The 21370-nt window shown below is 41.8% G+C and overlaps 1 protein-coding gene across 2 annotated transcripts in view; it reads right to left on the bottom strand.

Moving 5' to 3' along the window:
• Positions 1-529: 529 nt before the first annotated feature.
• LOC125451162 (lysine-specific demethylase 4C-like) overlaps positions 530-21370 on the bottom strand; it is a 378541-nt gene continuing 357700 nt past the window's right edge. For both annotated transcript variants that reach the window (XM_048527958.2, XM_059644532.1), the window contains one exon: positions 530-4467. In XM_048527958.2, coding sequence (XP_048383915.1) covers positions 4297-4467 — 171 coding nt within the window. In that variant the 3' untranslated portion in view covers positions 530-4296. The remainder of the gene's footprint in view (positions 4468-21370) is intronic.

The following is a 21370-nucleotide window of genomic DNA, read 5'->3' as shown; positions in this document are numbered from 1 at the left end:
AGTCTCAACTCTACTTTTCTACTTGCTGTCCATAACTCTTCAAACCATTACTAATTAAAAATCTGCCGATCCCCTCTTTAAATTTACTCAATGCCCTGGTGTCTACGGTACTCTGGGATAAAGAATTCTACAGATTTATGACCGATTGAAAGAGGTAATTCCTCACCTATTTTAAATCTGCCACCCCTTAGCTTGAAACTATGACTTCATGTTCTAGATTGTATTGAAATATCTGCTCCGGTCTACTTTGTCATTTGCCTTTAGCATCCAATATACCTCAACTAGATCTCCTCTCATTTTTCTAAACTCTAGCAAGTATAGGCCTAGAGATAGTAGGAACTGCAGATGCTGGAGAATCTGAGATGACAAGGTGTGGAGCTGGATGAACACAGCAGGCCAAGCAGCATCAGAGGAGCAGGAAGGCTGACATTTCGGGCCTAGACCCTTCTTCAGAAAATAGAGAAGGAGGGTCTAGGCCCGAAATGTCAGCCTTTCTGCTCCTCTGATGCTGCTTGGCCTGCTGTGTTCATCCATTTCTACACCTTGTTACCTTAAGTATAAGCATAACCTGCTCATCTCCTCAAAGGAATCGGTCAAGTGAGCCTCCTCCGACCAGCTCCAATGCAACTGCATCCCACCTCAAGGGGACCAAAACTGGAACCAATATGTGGTCTTACCAATACCTTGTGCAGTTTCTCTCCATTTAGAGAAATTGCCTTTTTATTGCAACTAACTTTCCCACCTATTTTAGCGTCACCTGCAAATTTGGTCATAGTATACTTTATCCCTGTATCCAAGTCATTAATAGATTGTAAATAGTTGGGACTCGAGGGCCACTTCGCTAGTTACAGTTTGCCAACCAGAGAGAAAAAAAAAACATTTATCCAATCTCTCTGCTTTCTGACAGTTGGTCAATCTTCTATGCAAGCTAACTTATTACCACTAACCATACAAGGTCCTACCATGCAAAATAACCTCTTGCACAACATCTTATCAAGTCCCTTCTGGAAATCGAGATACACTACATACAATATCTAAAGGACTGATTATGTTTGCTACATCATCAAATAAAAACTCTAGCGAATTAGTGAAACATCATTTACCCTTCATAAAACTATGATAACTCTGATGGATTATATTTTGGCTTTCCAAGTGTCATAGAATCCCTCCAGTGCAGAAACAGGCTACTCATTCCATCAGCTCGATAATGACCCACTGAAGGGCATACCACCCAGAGCCAGCCTCTACCCTATGCCCGTACTCAATCTTTACATTGGCAAATCCACCTAGCCTGCAGACCCCTGGATACTATGGGACAATTTACTGGCCAATCCACCTAACTTGCACATCATTAGATATCATGGTGGCTCTGCGGTTAGCAGCCTTGGGTAATCTCTGTGTGCAGTACGCACATTCTCCCCATGTCAGTGTGGATTTCCACTTGGTGCTCTGGTTTCCTCCCTCAGTCCAAAGATGTGTCCCACCACCACCTCCTTAATAATGGATTCAAATAATTTCCCAAAGACAGGTGTTAATCTAACTGGTCTATAGTTTCCTTCTTTCTGGCTCTTTCTAAATAAGAGCATTACATTAGCATTTTCCCAATCCTCTAGAATTTTTCCAGAATCAAGAGAATTTGAAGAGGATTTAGGCCAGAGCTAGGATTAACTCAGGGTGATGTCTGATTTGGTGTCATCTGTTAGATACCTAGCAGACTGACTTGATGTTAACGGTATATTACTTGTTACCAGACACAAGTAGTTTAGAATTACAAACAAAATGTTTTACAAAGATCAACTTTGGTTATGTGACAGTTCCTGGATGAATCGGTTTCAAAATTAACAAGGCAGTTTCTGTGAAACAACTGGCCTCCATCTCTGGCCAGGACATTTGTTCTTTCCTACAAGAGCAATGAAGAGCTGTTACCACCACTTCGGAATAATGGGTTTCAATAGCTCGCTTTCATTCAGATCTGGCTGTGTGACACATCTCAATGGCTGCACTTTATTCTTGTGGACTGTAAGATCCACACAATGCAAGGGTGCAACATTCCATGAGGTTATATCCAGGTTCAAATACGACAACTGATAATTATAATTATAATCCTTCCAGAAACTGTGGTCAATTTGCATCAATTTCAGATTGGTGACATGGTTTCGACAGTCAGTGATTATTCTAAAATTTAAACTAGAATAATTTTTAAAAGAATTTAGGATCTTTTTCATGTCTTGTAAACATAGCAATATAGTATATTTTCCTTGGTCTATACTCTTGTACTTTATTTTTGATTATTAAGGTGAACAGTACCAAGCCTTATAAAATTTTAGAAACAAAAGTCAGCAACAAATACTGCAAGGTCAGGTACTGTACAGGACACACGGAAGGTAAATCTTCTGCCTATATCCCAACAATCCGTTCCACTGTCTATATCACTATTAAGGCCTTTTTCTTAGCAATTGTTGGTTGTGCATTTTAACTGTTGGTTCTTCTCAACAGGAGTGTTCAACAAACAATTTGCTTTCATATAACCTTTAATGTAGAATAAACAATGTCATAATGCTTCAGACCAACGAAGGAGATAATTTTTTTTAAACTTTGAGAAGGTTTGTAGTTGGCGCTGTGGATGAGGTTGTCATCCTTATGGAGATACAACCTCAAGGAGATAAAATGTATGGATGCCTAAAACTTTCATTGTATTAATTTGAGCTGGAATTAAAATTAGGTCACTGAGGTGAAAAAACATGCTTAACCGTGGTCTGAGTTTTGCATTATAAATCCTCACTCTTATGTTCAGTCAATTATCTTCGTTGATAAGTAGCATCGAATCAAGTTTATATTTTTAAAACTACAGGAATCATATTCCAAAAAGTCTCTCTCAATGAAGTAATTGACAGGCATGTTGGTAAGTACTTTTGAAAAGGAGATTTTGAATGAGAATAGGTTCAAAAGCACAGGAGGTTCAAATTTGCTGTTCAAAGCTATAACAGGCATTATGGCTTAAATTTTGCTCGAAATGCAGACTTTCTTCTAGGAGGTGCTGTGCAAAACTGTGTGAAACACACTGCAATTTATTTTAATTCCTTAAGGCAAAACATGCTTGATAGTGCCAAGGCAGCAATTCAGATCACATACTACGAGTTATAGAAAGCCACATGCATTCTCTTATTAAAAGCTGCAAATGCAGTCACAGACAAATAAACCCTTTCTGCTGCAGTACTGCTGAACAAAAAAAATTCTGCAGAATTGATGAATTCAAAAGACCAGAAGATAATCAATGCTGGCAGTTTTATTCTACTCTGCCCATTTATAAACTTTAGTGTATTTAAAGAGGAAAATCACACTAAATAACCATAAGGTAACAATTACACCAAACAGCTATAATACAGGAGCTGTGATTCCTGGTTTTAAAGAGCACTTCAAATGATTTGAACTTCACATGCCTTTGCTATAGCTAATCGCTCAAGTATAAACCCTTTATCCTGAGTGGGGATGACCCATACTCCATAACAACTTGCTCACCTAAATGGTAAAGGAAAAGCATTAAGTGAGGCAAAGTATTCTTACTAAACATCCTTAATGTCTACTTCAAAAATGCTGCTGGATTCTTGTGTTCTACCTCATTGAGAAAACAGATACTTAGTTTTACAGAATAGAACAGCATTCCTGATAATTTAAAAACCCTCAAGCGTTTCTTTTATAACTGACGAGTACAAAATAACATAACGTACTTGTTTGCAAACTATCTGTCACTTATCTGTCTTTTATTAAATATATAAAAAAACCCTGCCATCAGGTAGCAATGGGTGTTTTCTTTCTCTTTTGCAAAGTTCAGCTGAATAAATGCGAAAGAACTGAATAAGAGGGGTTCTGTAACAGTGTCAATAAAATTAAAAGGCTACAAACAAACACAACAAATGCACTGGAAACCGTAGCAATAATAATATAAAAATATTTTAGTACACATAAGCATGTTTTTTTTATGTAGGCCCAAAATAGGAACCTATTTTTGAGAGACATGAAAAATCATTCATATCAGTAAAAGTTCTTGTTCTGAGAAGAAATTTCCAGATATTTCTTCGTCCCTTTATGTTCTTCAAAAGAGATTGGGGGATGGGGATGGAGGGAGGCCTTACGTCCATTATATGACAGAAATAGATTAACTTCAATTCCTCAACTTTCACTTAAAATTTGTATTACAATGCAATATACTGCAAGTTACTGTATCCAAAAGATCTGTCAGCCTTTTTATTCAATGTCCTGATCAAAATAGCTCTCTTTTTGGCTGTCAGCATGATTTTATTGTCCTTGACGGCAATGTGTTTGGAAGAAGTTTCCCAAGAAAGTACGATAACCAGGATCATCCACATATTCGTTCATGAACTTGGAATTCAGGACCCTCGGGCGCTTCTTCGCCTGAATGTTCTCCGTGGAAAATGTAGCTTCATAGCGCATGTCTGATGCTGAAGACTGAAAAACAAAAATACTTTGTCAGAAAATTGCTACAGGAAGACTCTTGTATGCATGTATGATGCTGTTCCACTTATCCTATTGGCTGCAATATTCAGGGTTCAAATATTGACACTTTAGTGAAGAAACTGGAATGTTACAAATGTTGGGTAAGTACTGAAAAGGCAGACTGCTACTGAACATGAGGTAACTTAATTTGAATTGAACATCTGCACTATTTTCAGCACATTAAAGGTCTACTTCCTTGATACCACTGAAGGCTTTCAATGCTGGGCAGATTAAACTTACCAGCATGGCAGGAAGGAAAGAACACTGCCAATGTAAATTTGGGAAAGACACAAAGAGTAGGATTTGGAGAACAGAGACCTGGGATGGGATTAAAAGTGCCAGCATGAACGCAATAGGAGTGCCAATGCACACTTGTGTCAGTGTTAATAGGAGGAGGCAAGCACATTGACAGATTTTTGCCATGCTGCTGCTAGAACTACAAAAGGATAAAGGAGGAACTCTAGGCTGATAAGTAAGAGGAGAGAAGAGTTCCTGCAGATAGAATATGGAGGGAGAAGATTGTAAGTAAGATTGTAGAGAGGAGGAGGAAATATGGGAGAGATGAAAGGCACCACTGACAGGAGAAGGGAAGTGTGCAGCTGTGAACGAGAGTGGATGGTAGATGACAAAAAAACTGCAGATGCAGAAATCCAAAGTAGAAAAACAGGAGACTGAAAGAACACAGTGATTCCACATCAGCATGACAATCACATGAATAATTTATAGAATCTAGTGTGAAAAAAATGTAGAGTTACAGGAAAAAAGATAAGGCAGTGGGACCAGCTGAGCTGTTCTTTCAGACGTGTTTGAATGGGTGCAATGAGCTGTAACCATTTTACAATTCTGTGAAATCCTATTTAAAGGAGAATGTATCACTCAGAATCAAGGGAAAACATTTATAACAAGCAAGCCACTGGCAATCTTGCAAAAATGCATCTTGGGTAATACTGGAATCCATGGAAGTCAAGGAGAATTTTTTCCACTGATTGGAAGCATATCAGTCACAAAAGGAAAGAGTTCTGGCTGTTGAAGGTCAGTCATCTTAACCCTTTCATCATTCTAGCATTTCAGGAAGATAGCTTCCTGTAACCTTCTGAAGGGCAATTCTGGACAGGAAATAAATGCTGGCCTAGCCAGTGATACCTAGATCCTGAAAACTGACCTTCCCAGCAGAAAGTCAGAAGTGAGGATATTTGTTGCGCAGTAATTGCAATCTCTCAGATACTGAACCAGTCCATGTCAAAATGCAACATGACCTGGACAACATTCAGGCTTGGGCTGACAAGCGGCAGGTAACATTAACACAAGTGCCAGACAATGACCATCTCCAACAAGACAGAATCTAACCATCTCCCTTTGATATTCAACAGCATTAACCATCGCTGAATTGCCCAATGTTACAACATAGAGACGGACAGATGAATCAATCAGCCTTCTTACCTGTGTATTCACTACACAGTAACATTAAAACTTTCAAAAGTCCCTCAAGATTGACTTCAATTGTTCCTAACCAGACTTTTTGAAGACAGGATCTGTGAATAATCAATTCCATACACTGGGTTTACAGCTTAAACAAAAGATTTAACTGTTTATCAACAATACAGTAACCTTAGTAGAGCTAAATGAAGAAAATTATATAATAAATGCCATTGATTTAAACAGCTTTATTTTCAGCTCCATTCACACAAAAGGTAGACAGACAAACACAGTTAAGGGATGACTGAAAAAAACTGAACCAGTTTTCATGATGCATTATTCCACACATATATATGAATGTTTCTTGACTGAATTTCTGAAGATGTCACTCAGGGCCACCTTTTCTGTTCATTCTGAGCAAGTTTCACCGATACTTCTAACTTAGTTTCTATTCTCTGAACTTTCAAATGGGAGGTTGGCAGGGAATTTTCAAATTTTCATGCTATTGTGTTAACAGTTAAACTCCTCCTCCCAGAAATACAGTCCAAAAGTCCAGTTCAAACTCTCTCAGAGGTAGTAAGAGCTGTCGGTGCTGGAGTCAGAGACAACACAGCATCGAGCTTGAGGAATACAGCAGGCCAGGCAGCATCGGAGGATCAGAAAAGTTGACAGGAAAGTTTCTGAAGAAAGGTTCTGACCCAAAACATCAAATTTCCTGCTCCTCCTGCTGTGTTATCTCCAGTTCATACTCTCCTGTCTTTCCCTCTGCTTGACAATCATGTTCTCCTAGACTTGCTGACACTAATTCCCAGGTTCTTGTCTTGTTAATGGCTAAACATCTGCTATCTTGTTAAACATATTGCTTTCCACTGGTGCCAAAGAATCTGTAGAAACGTTTGATCACAAACCACCCTACAATTCAATTCCATGCCTGGCTTGTTTGTTCTTTGCAAGATGCTGCTCACAGTCCAAAGGTCATTTTCAGTTTAAAGCTGTAAACCAAAATTGAGAAAAGTACAAAACAAAAATAAAGAAAAATCAGTGACAGTTCTAACACTGCGAATATTCTGTGGGTTTCCGCTGACCAGAAACTGAACTGAACCAGCATATAAATGCTGTAGCTATAAGAACAAGTCAGAGATTAGAATTTTTCCGTGAATAATTCACGTCCATGTCTCCCCAAAGCTCGACCACCATCTAGAAGGCACTTCACCTCCACTTTCCTGGATTAATGTAACTCTAATAATATCCAAAAAAACTTGACAGCATCCAAAACAAAGTAGTCCACTTGAGTGGCACCCCAGCCACTACAGATACAAAGTGGTAGCAGGGTGTACCATACAGGTGACAATTGCAGCAACTTGCCAAATTTTTTATCAATAGCCTCCGTCAAATACTACTTCATTCAGCTAGCAGGACTAGGGTAGCAGATGTATAGGGACACAAACACTTGCAAGCTACCCTCAAAACCACACACCATCTTGACTTGTATTGCTGTTCAAAGAACAAAGAAAATAACAGCACAGGAACAGGCCCTTTGGTCCTCCAAGGCTGCGCTGCTCCAGATCCTCTATCTAAACCTGTCATCTATTTTCCAAGGATCTGTATCCCTCTGCTCCATGCCCATCCATGTATCTGCCTAGATACATCTTAAATGACGCTATCATGCCCACCTCTACCACCTCTGCTGGCAACACATTCCAGGCACCCACCACCCTCTGCATAAAGAAGTATCCATGCATATCTCCCTTAAACTTTTCCCTTCTCACCTTGAAATCGTGACCCCGAGTAATTGAGTCCCTCACTCTGGGGAAAAAGCTTCTGGCTATCCACCCTGTCTACACCTCTCATGATTTTGTAGACCTCAATCAGGACGTCCATCTTTCTAATGTAAATAATCCTAATCTATGCAACCTCTCCTCGTAGCTAGCACCCACCATACCAGACAACATCCTGGTGAACCTCCTCTGCACCCTCTCCAAAGGATCCATATCCTTTTGGTAATGTGGCGACCAGAACTGTACACAGTACTCCAAATGTGGCCGAACCAAAGTCCTATACAACTGTAACATGACCTGCCAACTCTTGTACTCATTACCCTGTCCAATGAATGAAAGCATGCCGTATGCCTTCTTGACCACTCTATCGACCTGCATTGCCACCTTCAGGGAACAATGACCTGAACACCCAGATCTCTCTGTGCATCAATTTTCCCCAGGACTTTTCCACTTACCGTATAGTTCGTTCTTGAATTGGATCTTCCAAAATGTATCACCTTGCATTTGCCTGGATTGAACTCCATCTGCCATTTCTCCACACAACTCTCCAATCTATCTATATTTGCTGCATTCTCAGATAGTCCCCTTCACTATCTGCTTCACCACCAATCTTCGTGTCATCTGCTGACTTGTTAATCAGATCATCTATACCCTCCTCCAGATCACATATGTATATCACAAACAACAGTGGTCCCAACATGGATCCCTGTGGAGCACCACTTTTCACAGCTGTCCATTTCGAGAAACTCCCTGCCATTACAACTCTCTGTCTCCTGTTGCTCAGCCAGTTCTCTATCCATCGAGCTAGTACACCCTAGGCCCCATGCGACTTCACTTTCTCAATTGGTCTATCATGGGGAACTTTATCAAATGCCTTACTGAAATCTATATATATGACATCCACAGCCTTTCCCTCATCTATCAACTTTGTCACTTTCCCTCTGTATCTTCTCCAGCAGTCTCCCCACCACTGACGTCAGGCTCACTGGTCTATAATGACCTGGATGATCCTTGCTACCCTTCTTAAACAAGGGGACAATATTAGCAATTCTCCAGTCCTCCAGGACCTCAGCCGTGCTCAAGGATGCTGCAAAGATATCTGTTAAGGCCCCAGCTATTTCCTCTCTTGTTTCCCTCAACAACCTGGGAGAGATCCCATCTGGACCCGGGAACTTATCCACCCTAATACCTTTTAGAATACCCAACACTTCCCCCCTCCTTATGCCGACTTGACCTAGAGTAATCAAACATCTATCCCTAGCCTCAACATCTGTCATGTCCTTCTCCTCGGTGAATGCTGACGCGAAGTACTCATTAATCCAGATAATTATAGAGTGGTGAACCTCACGTCAGTGGTGGCGAAGCTGCTGGAGAAGATACTGAGGGATAGGATTGGCTTACGTTTGGAAGAAAATGGGCTTATTCCTTTACTGTGACTGGGTCAAAATCCTGGGACTCCGTTGTTAACAGCATTATAGGTATACATACACCAGATGGATAAAAGCAATTCAGGAAGATAGCTCACTACAATCTTGTAAGGGCAATTAGGGATGGACAATAAATGCTGGCCTTGGCAGTGATGCTCACATCCCATAGAAGAATAGAAAGAACAGCAAGGGGAGAAAGTAGGAGGAATTTGGAAGTGAACTCTTAATTGCTTTCTTCCTTTATCTCTGGCTGGGGTCAGATGTAGTTATGCTATTCAAAATTCCCCTTTCATATTCATAATGTCAAAACAATAAAAATCCATGATGCATAGTTCTAACCCAGAAATTGAATAAAAGCTGACGCTAACACTAATAGGCTAGTAACTCAGGAAAGGTCAAGTACAGCACTATGACAAGACAGTTAAATAGTTTTATAACAGAAGTTGCAGATATATTAAGCATTCCGTAATTTGTTTGAAGGTGTAAAAAAATACAGAATGCCTGATAAGGAAATAACAAATATTAATAACATGAAACTACATTGTATGGTAAATTTTAGTTCCCAGAATTTCAGAATCTGCAATGAAATAGGGTTTTCCATTTTTCCAGTCTAAAAATCACAGTTTCTTTATCAATGCTCAAAATGACTTGATCTTTGCTCTTTAGAAATTAATTATTTTTCTTGATATTTTAGAACTTCTTTCTACTTGGTGTAGATAAAAATATACTGCTAAGTTAAAAACATTTAGGTTGATTTTGTAAAAGCATACATAACACTATGAAGGGTCTTGGCTGATCATGGAATTATTTCAATCAGGTTGCAGAAAACAAAATTAGGTGAATTTCTAAGACATATGATGAGAACCTACTTACAATTTATGCCAAAATTTAGGAATTCGGGTTATTTTCAAATTCTTTTATTCTTCAAATCGGGGTTCTCTGGAAAATCGATGTGTTTCAAATTTTGGGAAATTTTAAAAAGTGATAATTCATTAAACCAATAAGGTCATCAGTTCCACAAAAGGTACTCAGACAATGCCTTTTCTCCATACTGTTAAAGGAGACATCATCATCAACTCCAATCGTTCCAGTCCCTATGTGTAATTTTCTCCTTTTCTCTGTTCACACAGACTAACCTCTCCCAGTTCATGACATTATTCTGCTCTCCCAAGTTTGAGCTGGAATGCATCTTCTCTTTTGCCGCTCAACTTTTATTGAGCATTTCTTTTTCCTGAAAATCCATTACAGGTTGTCATTCTTCTTCCAGACCCTGTAACCCCATAACTTCAAATTAGCATTCTTTTCTCCCTCACAACTCCCAATGTTTTAGTCCTTTGCATTCAAGCTAGCAATCTTCTCACCTTGCATGAATGCTGCAGTCCTCTCCCCTCCATAAACCACTTGTGAAGCACCATACATAGCTATCCTTTTCTTCCCTTTCAGAGCTGCTCCTGTTTTCTTCAAATGCCCCATACCAAACTGACCTCCTCCATTCTGCCAATTTCTCCCATAATTGGTACCTGTCCTTCCTAGATTTGAATTTCTTCCCAGTGGCCTATCAGAACTGTCGTTGGTCCTTGAAAGAACTAAGATCACTGAGTCCTGTGAGCAGGAACTTCACTTCTTAGAAGAAATACCATCCACAGTAGCTGGAATAATTTCAAGTAGCAGTCACTTGTATAGAAGTAGTGTAAAAGGGAGAAGGGGGTTGGTGGAGACTGCTATCAATTGATGTAGGCATGTGAACTAGACTCCAGATAATTGAAGGATATATTGTCAAAACTGGGGCCATTTGAATTCAAAGATAATGGGAACTGCAGATGCTGGAGAATCCAAGATAATAAAGTGTGAAGCTGGATGAACACAGCAGGCCAAGCAGCATCTCAGGAGCACAAAAGCTGACGTTTCGGGCCTAGGCCCTTCATCATTTAAATTCAAAATTACTTGCCAAACCACGTCAGAAGCTCAAAACAACAGCCTGATAATTTTTGGATGCAAGAGCTAGTCTGTGGAATACAATTTCCTGCTCACTTAGCTGTCACTAACATGTATTACAATACAGAATTATTTGAAACCTCAGTCCAGCAGTGCCCACAGGACAGAAATGAATTAAACAAAAGTTCTGTTTAACTAAATACACTTTATATTTTTCAGACAGGTCCCTTTATCTTTTCTATTCCCTGGCTGAATTCACCAATCAAATGCTTTGCCCAAGGCAAGACACATATTTCCTATTTCTTTTGTCAAAGGGAAGTGCAAGTTTTTTGTTAAAATACCTTTTACCGTGACCACATTAATCAGTCAAAACAAACATTACATAAGTTTTTACCATTTTCTTCCTGTTTGCAGTCCTTTGTTATTGCACAGAAAAAGGAACTGATGGCTCTAGAACTAGCTCTACAAAATGGACCTGTAATGTGAGTTATTCATTCATAATAGTAGCCCACATGGAATGGATAAAGACGTAATGGATAAAGAAGAATAAATAATGAATTCTGAAATGATTGTGCTTAAAGTGCTTAACTGAATTGATAAGGTTGCATCAGTGGCATTGTTGGCTGGTTGGCAGAAAATAGAATATGCACATATGGTCTTTTACAGACTGGCAGCTTGTGACAAGTGACGTCCCATAGGGGCCTATGCTGAAACCTCAACATTTTGCAATTTATGCCCAATGAACTAGTTGAGGATATTAAAGGCATGGGTAGCTAAATTTGCAGATGTTACAAATATAGGTAGGAAGGCATACTATAAAGAAAACATAATGATGCAAATGTGGGCAAAAATCTATTAAATGAAAAATCACGTGAAATTATTCACTTTGGCAGGAAAAAAATGCAGAGTATTACTTCAATGGCTAATGACTGCTGAGGTGCAAAGGAATCTAGCGGACTTTCAAAATGTTAGTATGTGGGTACAGCATAGAATCAAGAAAGCTAACGGGGTGCTAGCCCTTACAATGACAGGAATCATACATAAAAGTAAGACTGTTATACATCATAAGAGGCCAAGCAGCATCTTAGGAGCACAAAAGCTGATGTTTCGGGCCTAGGCCCTTATCAGAAAAGGTGTTTTCTGATGAAGGGTCTAGGCCCAAAACGTCAGCTTTTGTGCTCCTAAGATGCTGCTTGGCCTGCTGTGTTCATCCAGCTCCACACTTTGTTATCTCGGGTTCTCCAGCTTCTGCAGTTCCCATTATCACTGTTCTACATCAGCTATGCGGGGTATTGTACAGACCACACTTCAAACACTGTGTTTTGGTTTCCTTATTTCAGGATGGACGCAAATGTCCTGAACGGGGCTAAAGAGATTTACTAGATTGATACTAGATAGCTCCCCTAATGTTGGCACTAGGCACCAGATGTTACTAACGAGGGCTTTGAGGGTTCATCAGGACTACATGTTATCGTTTTTCTGCTGCCTTCATCAACGAAGATGATCTGTCCAGTTTCATTTCTTTGTTGAGATTTCTAGTGATTGATACAACTGAGTGGCTTTATAGGCTATTTCAGAGGACAGTTGTGAGTCAAATACATTGCTGTGGGTCTGGTGTCACATGTAGACCAGACCAAGTGAGATTGGTGGATTTCCTTCCCCAAAGGGCATTAGTGAAGCTGAACTATAACCGAAGCATGAGGACAACCCCCTCCGCTGATGCAATGTTAGTTATTGACTATGGCAACTATTATAGATAAAGAAAATTACTCATATTGAATAACTGGACAACAATTTCATAATCTTAACTATGTCTTAAGTTCCAAATTCCTACAGATGACGTACCACTTTAGAGAAAATTAAGAGACAGGCGTAGGAATACACCCTGCAATCTCACATCATCTTGTATCTTGTGCACAAACTAGTAATTCCATCCATTGTAACCATGTACAGTTAAATTGGTAACATTAAGACTGAGTGACTGAGGTTCTAAATATCAATGAAGCTGGCTTAAAGAGCTGCTTTCAAGGACAACGGTTCCCTGGCAAGGCTTCTTCAACTTCCTAATCTTATTAATGGCACTGGAGAAAGATGCCAAGCTCAGAAACAACAGCTTAGCAGAAAGGTTAGACTTAGGACCCCTACAGTGTGTAAACAGGCCCTTCCACCAAACAAGTCAACACCAACTCTCAGAGCATCCCACCCAGACTGTCCCCCTAGAACCCATCTTATCTGCACATCCCTGAACACTATGGGCAATTTAGCATATCCAGTTCACCTAGTCTGCACATCTTTGGACTGTGGGAGCAAACTGGAGCACCCAGAAGAAACCTTCACAGACACGGGGAGAATGTGCAAACTCCACACAGACAGTTGCCCAACAGTGGAAGCAAACCCGGGCATCTGGTACTGTGAGGCAGCAGTGCTAACCACTGAGGCACTGTGCCGCCCTACACAGACTGCTGTGTGGCTCTCAGTGGCCAATTAAGAAATGGTGTTGGGTCAGTCTCTAACTTTGTCTCCCTCGGCCAGAAAAACTGCACAGCATGGCCTGTTAGTAGTGAAGTTAGTAAAAACCAAATGATGAAAAATCAGGTCATTTAGGGAGGGGAGCGAAATACTTTATAGCAATAAAGGTCTTAAGTCTGTAAATAGCTATAAAAGTGAATGTACTTTCAGCTGCCTGAAGTTGTGTGAACAGACATTTTGCATTGTCTTCTTTTATGAAAATCTTCATTTAAAAATAGAAGTCTTGATGTAATTTTCAAAATAGAATTGGCATGTAGAAATTGAGTCCCGAAACACCTTTTGTCTATATCAGTGAATAATTTTACTGGGCATTAAAAAAACCGTAGAAAAGAACATTTGCAACAATTAGTTTCTTGGATTTCATCATAATCGCTGAATGATTACAGAACTTTGAGAACAGAGCAGTTGTAAAATGTTATAGCTAGAATACCCACTCATACACCAAGAACTAAAAACAGAAATAGTCCATTTAGTCCTTCAACCCTGCTTTGCCACTCAATTAGGTCATGTCTGATTATGTTCCAAGTTCCATATTTCCATCAATCCTTGACAACCTTAGATTCTCCTGTCTGTCAAGGATCTACCTCCACTTTATAAACATTCAAAGATCTCAACTCCACTGCCTTCTGAAGCAGTGTTCCAAAGTTGCACAAACCTTTGACAGAAAAATACTTACTTCATCTCTGTGCTAAAATAATGACTCTAATTTTAAAACAGTGCTGGTCAAATAACTGTTGGACCCAATCATACTTACAGAATCATACCTTACAGATAATGTCCCAGGCACCACAATCAGCAGAGGTGGCGACATGGTGGTATACAATCTGGAGGGAGTTACCCTGGGAGTCCTCAACATTGGCTCTGGACACCGTGAATCTTGTAGCTTTGGGTTAAACATGGGCAAGGAAACATCCAGCTGATTACCATGTGCCATTCTCCCTCGGCTGATTAATCAGTATTCCTGCATGCTGAACAAGTACTGAGAGTAACCAGGACACAAAATGTATTCTAGATGGAGGATTTCAATGTTCACTACCAACAGTCACTTGGCAACAGCACTACTGATTGATTTGGTTGGGTTCTAAAGGACACAGCTGCTCAACTACATCAGGAGCATGTGATGAGGGATCTAACAAGAAGGAAAAACATACTTGGCCAAAGCCCTATCAATCCGTCCATGATAGTACTGATAAGAGAGACCACCATACAGTCTTTGTGAGGAAAAAAAACCTGCTTTCTCACTAAGAATATCCTCCATCACATTCAGAATGCCCCTGATGATGCCATGTGGCACTATAACCATGCTAAATGGGACAGACTTCAGGCAGATCTAGCAACTCAAGGTGGGGCATCCATGGGGCGCTGTAGGCTATCAACAGGATCAGAATCGTACTCCAGCACTATCTCCAATCTCATGGCTGGCATCACCCATTCAAGCATTACCATCAAGTCAGGGTATCAGCCTGGTTCAATGGAGAGTGCAGGAGGAAACGCCAGGAGCAGCTCCAGGCTCACATAAAAATGAGGCGACAACCTAGTGAAGCTACCATCAGACTACGTGCATGCCAAGGCACATAAGGAGCAAGTGACAGGCAGAGCTACGTGACTCCACAACCAAGGCATCAGGCTAAGCTCGTATCAGTGATAATGGGAACTGCAGATGCTGCAGAATCCAAGATAATAAAGTGTGAAGCTGGATGAACACAGCAGGGCAAGCAGCAGCTCAGGAGCACAAAAGCTGACGTTTCGGGCCTAGACCCTTCATCACCCTCTAATGAGGGGTCTAGGCCTGAAACATCAGCTTTTGTGCTCCTGAGATGCTGCTCGCCCTGCTGTGTTCATCCAGCTTCACACTTTATTATCAGACTAAACTCTGCAGTCCTGCCACATCCAGTCGTGAAAGCTGGTGGATAATGAAGGCATTCACTGGATGAGGTGCCTCCAAAACATCAGTGCAAAAGTTAAGGCTAAAATGCTGGCAGAAGTCCCAGCTGGATGATCCTTCATCTCCACTCCTTTCAGTAGTTGTCAACATCACAGATATTCATAATCCTCAATTGCGGATAGCACTTTTCAGTTAATTCGATTCTCATCACACAATATCAAGAAGCAGTTGGAGGCACTGGATACTGCAACGTCAATAGACCCTGACAATATTACAGCAATGGTACTGAAGACTTATGCGCCAGAATTTGCTGATCCCGTAGCCATGCTCTTCCACTACAGTTACAACATTGGATCTGCCCAACAATATAGAAATTGCCCGAGTGTATCTTTTACACAAAAAAAGAACAAATCCAACCCCACCGATTACCACCCCATCCGTCTACTTTCGATCATCAGTAAAGTGATGGAATGTGTCACGAACAGTGCTATCAAGCAGCACCTTCTCAGCTATAATGTGCTGAGCGATGTCTTGTTTGGGTTACAACAGGGTCACTCAGCTCCTGACCTCATTATAACCTTGGTTCAAATATAAATCAAACAGCTGAATTTCCAAGGTTAGACAAACAGCCTTTCACATCAAGGCTGCATGCCGCCAAGTATGTCATCAAATTGCTCTAGCAAAACTGGAATTATTGGGTATCAGGGGACAAAATCAATTATCTCAACTCTAGGACTTCTCTGCAGGAGGTCCTCAAGGTAGTGTCCTAGGCCCAATTAATCAGCTGCTCAGTCCCACCATCATAAGGTCAGAAGTCCCGATGTTTACCAATGATTGAACGATGTTCAGCACCATTCGTGATTCCTCAGATACTGAAGCCATCCATGCTTAAATGCAGCAAGATCTGGTACAACATCTAGGCTTGGGTTGACAAATGGCAACTAACAAAAACAGAAGCTGCTGGAAAAGCTCAGCAGGTCTGGCAGCATCTATGAATAAAAAATCAGAATTAACACTTTGGGTCCAGTGGCCCTTCCTCAGGATGGCAAGTAACATTTGGGCTACACAAATGCCAAGCAATGACCATCTCTAATAAGAGACAATCTAACCACAATGCTTTTATATTCAATGGTGTTACCATCACTGAGACCCTCAATATTAACATCCTAGAGGTTTCCATTGACTAGAAACTCAACTTGACTCACCACATAAACACAGTGGCTACAAGAACAAGTCACAGACTAGGAATGCTGCAGTGAGTAACTTACCTCATGACTCCCCAAAGCCTGTCCACATTCAACACAGCACAAGCCAGGACTGTGATGGAGGACTTTCTACTCATCTGGATGAGTGGCAGCTCCAACAACATTCAAGAAGCTTGGCATCATCCAGGTGAGAGCAGACCACTTGATTGACACTATATCCACAAGCATTCATTCCCTCCACCACCGATGATCAGTAATAGCAGTGCGTGCTATCTACAAGATGCACTACAGAAATTCACCAAATATCCATAGACAGCATCTTCCAAACCTATGACCATTTCCATTGAGAAGAACAAGGATAACAGATACATGGGAACACCACCAACTGCAACCTCCCCTCCAAGAAACTCAACATCCTGACTTGGAAATATATCACCATTCCTTCACTGGCAAGGAGTCAAGACAGTGGAATCCCCTTCCTAAGAGCTTCGTGGATCAACCTACAGTACGTGGACTGTAGTGGTTCAAGAAGGTAGTTAACCATCACCTTCTCAAAGGTAATTAGGGATGGACAATAAATGCTGCCCAGCTAGCAATGCCCAGGTTACATTAGTGAATAAAAAGAAGAACATTTAAATAGGAATGATCTGCCTGAGCACAGTGGCATCTTGAGACAGATCCCTTTTCAGAAATTCTCACATCGAAATCAGATGTTCATCTCACAATAAAAAAAGTTACCAAGGACCATTTTTATACACACAATCCATTCTTGAGCACCAGAATGTAAACGTTGAGCTGCTGTAATAAAGGCAAAGTCTTCATAATCCTACTGCACCATAATGGTGTTCTGTTATTATAGAGAGAAGGCGGCAGTGGTTCAACCAGAGGGTCACCCCACCACAGGTTAGAGGACAATTATTCATGGTCACCTCAGCTGGTGCAGGAATTTAACCTATACTGTTGGCTTCAGTCTGCATCACAATCTAGCTGTCCAGAAAACTGAGCTAACCAACGTCCCCAAAAACACCCCCTTTTTCTCTTACTGACAGAAAGAAGTCTGTCAGTGTTACAGTCTTTTTTTCGTATTTCAAAACAGGGAGGAGAAATGGCCAATGCATCATGTAACCTGAATAACCTGCTTTGTCACCCTGCAATAAAGGCATTGTAGCAATTTAAATAGTGATCTGTATTCCTTTTCCCACCTACAGCAGTGGCCCTTAAATTACTGTGTCTTTGACTGTGAAGTAAGGTCATCAAAGTCAAAGGGGTTGATTTATGAGATTACACGGTGTGAAGCTGGATGAACATAGCAAGCCAAGCAGCATCAGGGGTGCAGGAAAGTTTGATGTTTCGGGTCGGGACCCTTCTTCAGAAATGGGGGAGGGGAAGGGGATTCTGAAATAAATAGAGAGATGGGGAAGGGGGACAGAAGATGAATAAAGGAGAAGATAGGGTGAGAGGAGACAGACAGGTCAAAGAGGTGGGGTTAGAGCCAGTGAAGGTGAATGTAGGTGGGGAATTAGGAAGGGGAGAGGTCAGTCCAGGGAGCACGGACAGGTCAAGGGGGTGGGATGAGGTTAGTGGGTAGGAGATGGGGGTGGGGCTTGAGGTGGGGGGAATGGTTAGGGAAGCAGGGACTAACTGGGCTGGTTTCGGAATGTGGTCAGGGGAGGGGAGATTTTGAAGCTTGTTAAATCCACGTTGATATCCTTGGGCTGCAGGGTTCCCAAGTGAAATAAAGGATGCTGTTCCTGCACCTTTCAGGTGGCGTCATTGAGGCCCAGGATGGACATGCTGCCCGAGGAGTTGGGGGTGGGGGGGAGGTGAAATGGTTCACGACTGGGAGGTGTAGTTGTGAACAGAGCGTAGGTGTTCCGCAAAGCGGTCCCCAAGCCTCCGTTTGGTTTTCCCAATGTAGAGGGGGCCACAACAGAAACAGCAGATACAGTATATCACGTTAACAGATGTGCAGGTGAACGTCTATTTGATGTGAAATGTCTTCTTAGGGCCTGGGATGGGGGTGAGGGGGGAGGTATAGGGACAGATGTAGCAGTTGCGTCGGTTGCAGGGAAAAGTGCCAGGGGTTGTAGGGCTGGAGGGGAGCGTGGAGCGGACAAGGGAATCATGGAGAGAGTGGTCCCTCCGGAAAACACATAAGGGTGGGGAGGGAAGAGTGTCTTTGGCGGAAGGGTCGGATTGCAAATGATGGAAATGTCGGAGAATGACACGTTGGATTTGTAAGTTAGTGGGGTGTTAAGTGAGGACACGGGGGATTCTGTTTTGGTTATTATTGCAGATAGGGGATGTGAAAGATGAGTTGTGCGAAATGCGGGAGACATGGTTGAGGGCATTTTTGATCGCTGTGGAGGGGAAGTTCTTGAAAAAAGAGGACATCTGGGATGTTCGGGAGTGGAATGTCTCAGGAGCAGATGCAGCGGAGGCAAAGGGATTGGGAATGGGGATGGCCTTTTTACAGGAAGGTGGGTGAGAGGAGGAATATTCTAGGTAGTTGCGGGAGTTGGTGGGTTTAAAATGGATATCAGTTTCCAGGTGGATGCCAGAGATGGAGACCGAGAGATCCAGGAAGGAGAGAGAGGTGTCAGAGATGGTCCAGGTAAACTTAAGGTTGGGGTGGAAGGAGTAAGTGAAGTGAATGAACTGTTCGTTGATTTATGCTTGTTACCATACATTGAATTCCACTGGTTGGGGATATTAACTGCTGTTTGGAGCAGTTAATAACACACAGAACTTGAAAATTTAGTTAACAGTGAACTCTTTCATGAGATCACTGATCCTCTGATGGCACTGCCTCCTGGGGCTTTTGATTCCTGGACTTGAGTTCCATAAACATCCACTCCCACTTACTTTTGTTCGTGTGTTTGGAAGGCCACCTTCTCTTCACTAAGGACCAGATTTCTCCTTACCCTTGCTCTATCAACACCTTGAGTGCTTAAAAACCTTGCAAACCTCTTGGCTCCCAGCACTGTTTCTTATATTGAGTTTTACCTCTGCTTGATTCTTAGCACCTGCTCCTAATACATTGAACTTCTCCTTTAAGCAATACAGGCTAGCTTTGATGTTATTAGGTGGTTATATTTTTTGGCCCCTATTGATGCATGCAGCCAATGAAAGACTGCATGGATTAGGCATGGTAAATGTGGTGTTAATGTGATATTTTGAGAAGGGGTTCTGGTTGGGATGCCCTTCAGAGAATTAGTGCAGGCTCAATGGGCAGAATGGCATCTATCTACACTGTAGGGATTCTATAATTCTGTAATATTTAGTCCACAATGTTGAAAGAAACTAGTGAGGTTATTTACAAAGTCGTGATAAATATAGTTAGACAAATGTGAAGGCGTAAAATCTGCGCTGGGATTTATGAATAGATTCGAAATAGATTACGTCTATATTTGAAAACTTCACTAAACAGACACTTATCTCACTTATTAAAAAGTAATAGTTTATAGAACAATTTTTAAATAATATGTTATCAATGGTAAACCTTAGAATTTGTCTGTAAAAACATCTAGTGCACACAGCAGTCAAAGCAACACAAGTGACAATGCAACCTGACTGTCATATACTCAAGATAGTGAAAACCTGAGGGGTTACTAAAAATAAATTGGAAGATTGCTAAGTAAGCATAAAGTGTGATTTCAATGATTAGGAGTGAGAGAGATTGTTGGAGTATAGTTGGGAAGGACACAGTTATGGAGTCAGTCTCCTCAGAGCTCAGTATTTGTTCAGCTGTGGTTCCTGACATATATCCTCACTGAATGGATTCTGAAACTCTACACCAGTATTTCTCAGCCAGTGGTATACGTTCTATTGGCGAGTCATGATAGTCATCTAGGTGGGACCCCTAGTACTGATATGCTTGTCAATGAAATGCAACTACAGGCTTCACAGCAATGACTGAATCATTATCTCATGGGATAATGGGAACTGCAGATGCTGGAGATTCCAAGATAATAAAATGTGAGGCTGGATGAACACAGCAGGCCAAGCAGCATCTCAGGAGCACAAAAGCTGACGTTTCGGGCCTAGACCCTTCATCAGAGAGGGGGATGGGGGGAGGGAACTGGAATAAATAGGGAGAGAGGGGGAGGCGGACCGAAGATGGAGAGCAAAGAAGATAGGTGGAGAGGGTGTAGGTGGGGAGGTAGGGAGGGGATAGGTCAGTCCAGGGAAGACGGACAGGTCAAGGAGGTGGGATGAGGTTAGTAGGTAGCTGGGGGTGCGGCTGGGGGTGGGAGGAAGGGATGGGTGAGAGGAAGAACCGGTTAGGGAGGCAGAGACAGGTTGGACTGGTTTTGGGATGCAGTGGGTGGGGGGGAAGAGCTGGGCTGGTTGTGTGGTGCAGTGGGGGGAGGGGATGAACTGGGCTGGTTTAGGGATGCAGTGGGGGAAGGGGAGATTTTGAAACTGGTGAAGTCCACATTGATACCATATGGCTGCAGGGTTCCCAGGCGGAATATGAGTTGCTGTTCCTGCAACCTTCGGGTGGCATCATTGTGGCAGTGCAGGAGGCCCATGATGGACATGTCATCAAGAGAATGGGAGGGGGAGTGGAAATGGTTTGCGACTGGGAGGTGCAGTTGTTTGTTGCGAACTGAGCGGAGGTGTTCTGCAAAGCGGTCCCCAAGCCTCCGCTTGGTTTCCCCAATGTAGAGAAAGCCG

The sequence above is a fragment of the Stegostoma tigrinum genome, chromosome 3 (assembly GCF_030684315.1).
Source record: "Stegostoma tigrinum isolate sSteTig4 chromosome 3, sSteTig4.hap1, whole genome shotgun sequence".
In the NCBI taxonomy this organism is placed as follows: domain Eukaryota; kingdom Metazoa; phylum Chordata; class Chondrichthyes; order Orectolobiformes; family Stegostomatidae; genus Stegostoma; species Stegostoma tigrinum.
The sequence above is the reverse complement of the archived record's forward strand: the minus strand, read 5'-3'. Positions and strand labels throughout refer to the sequence as shown.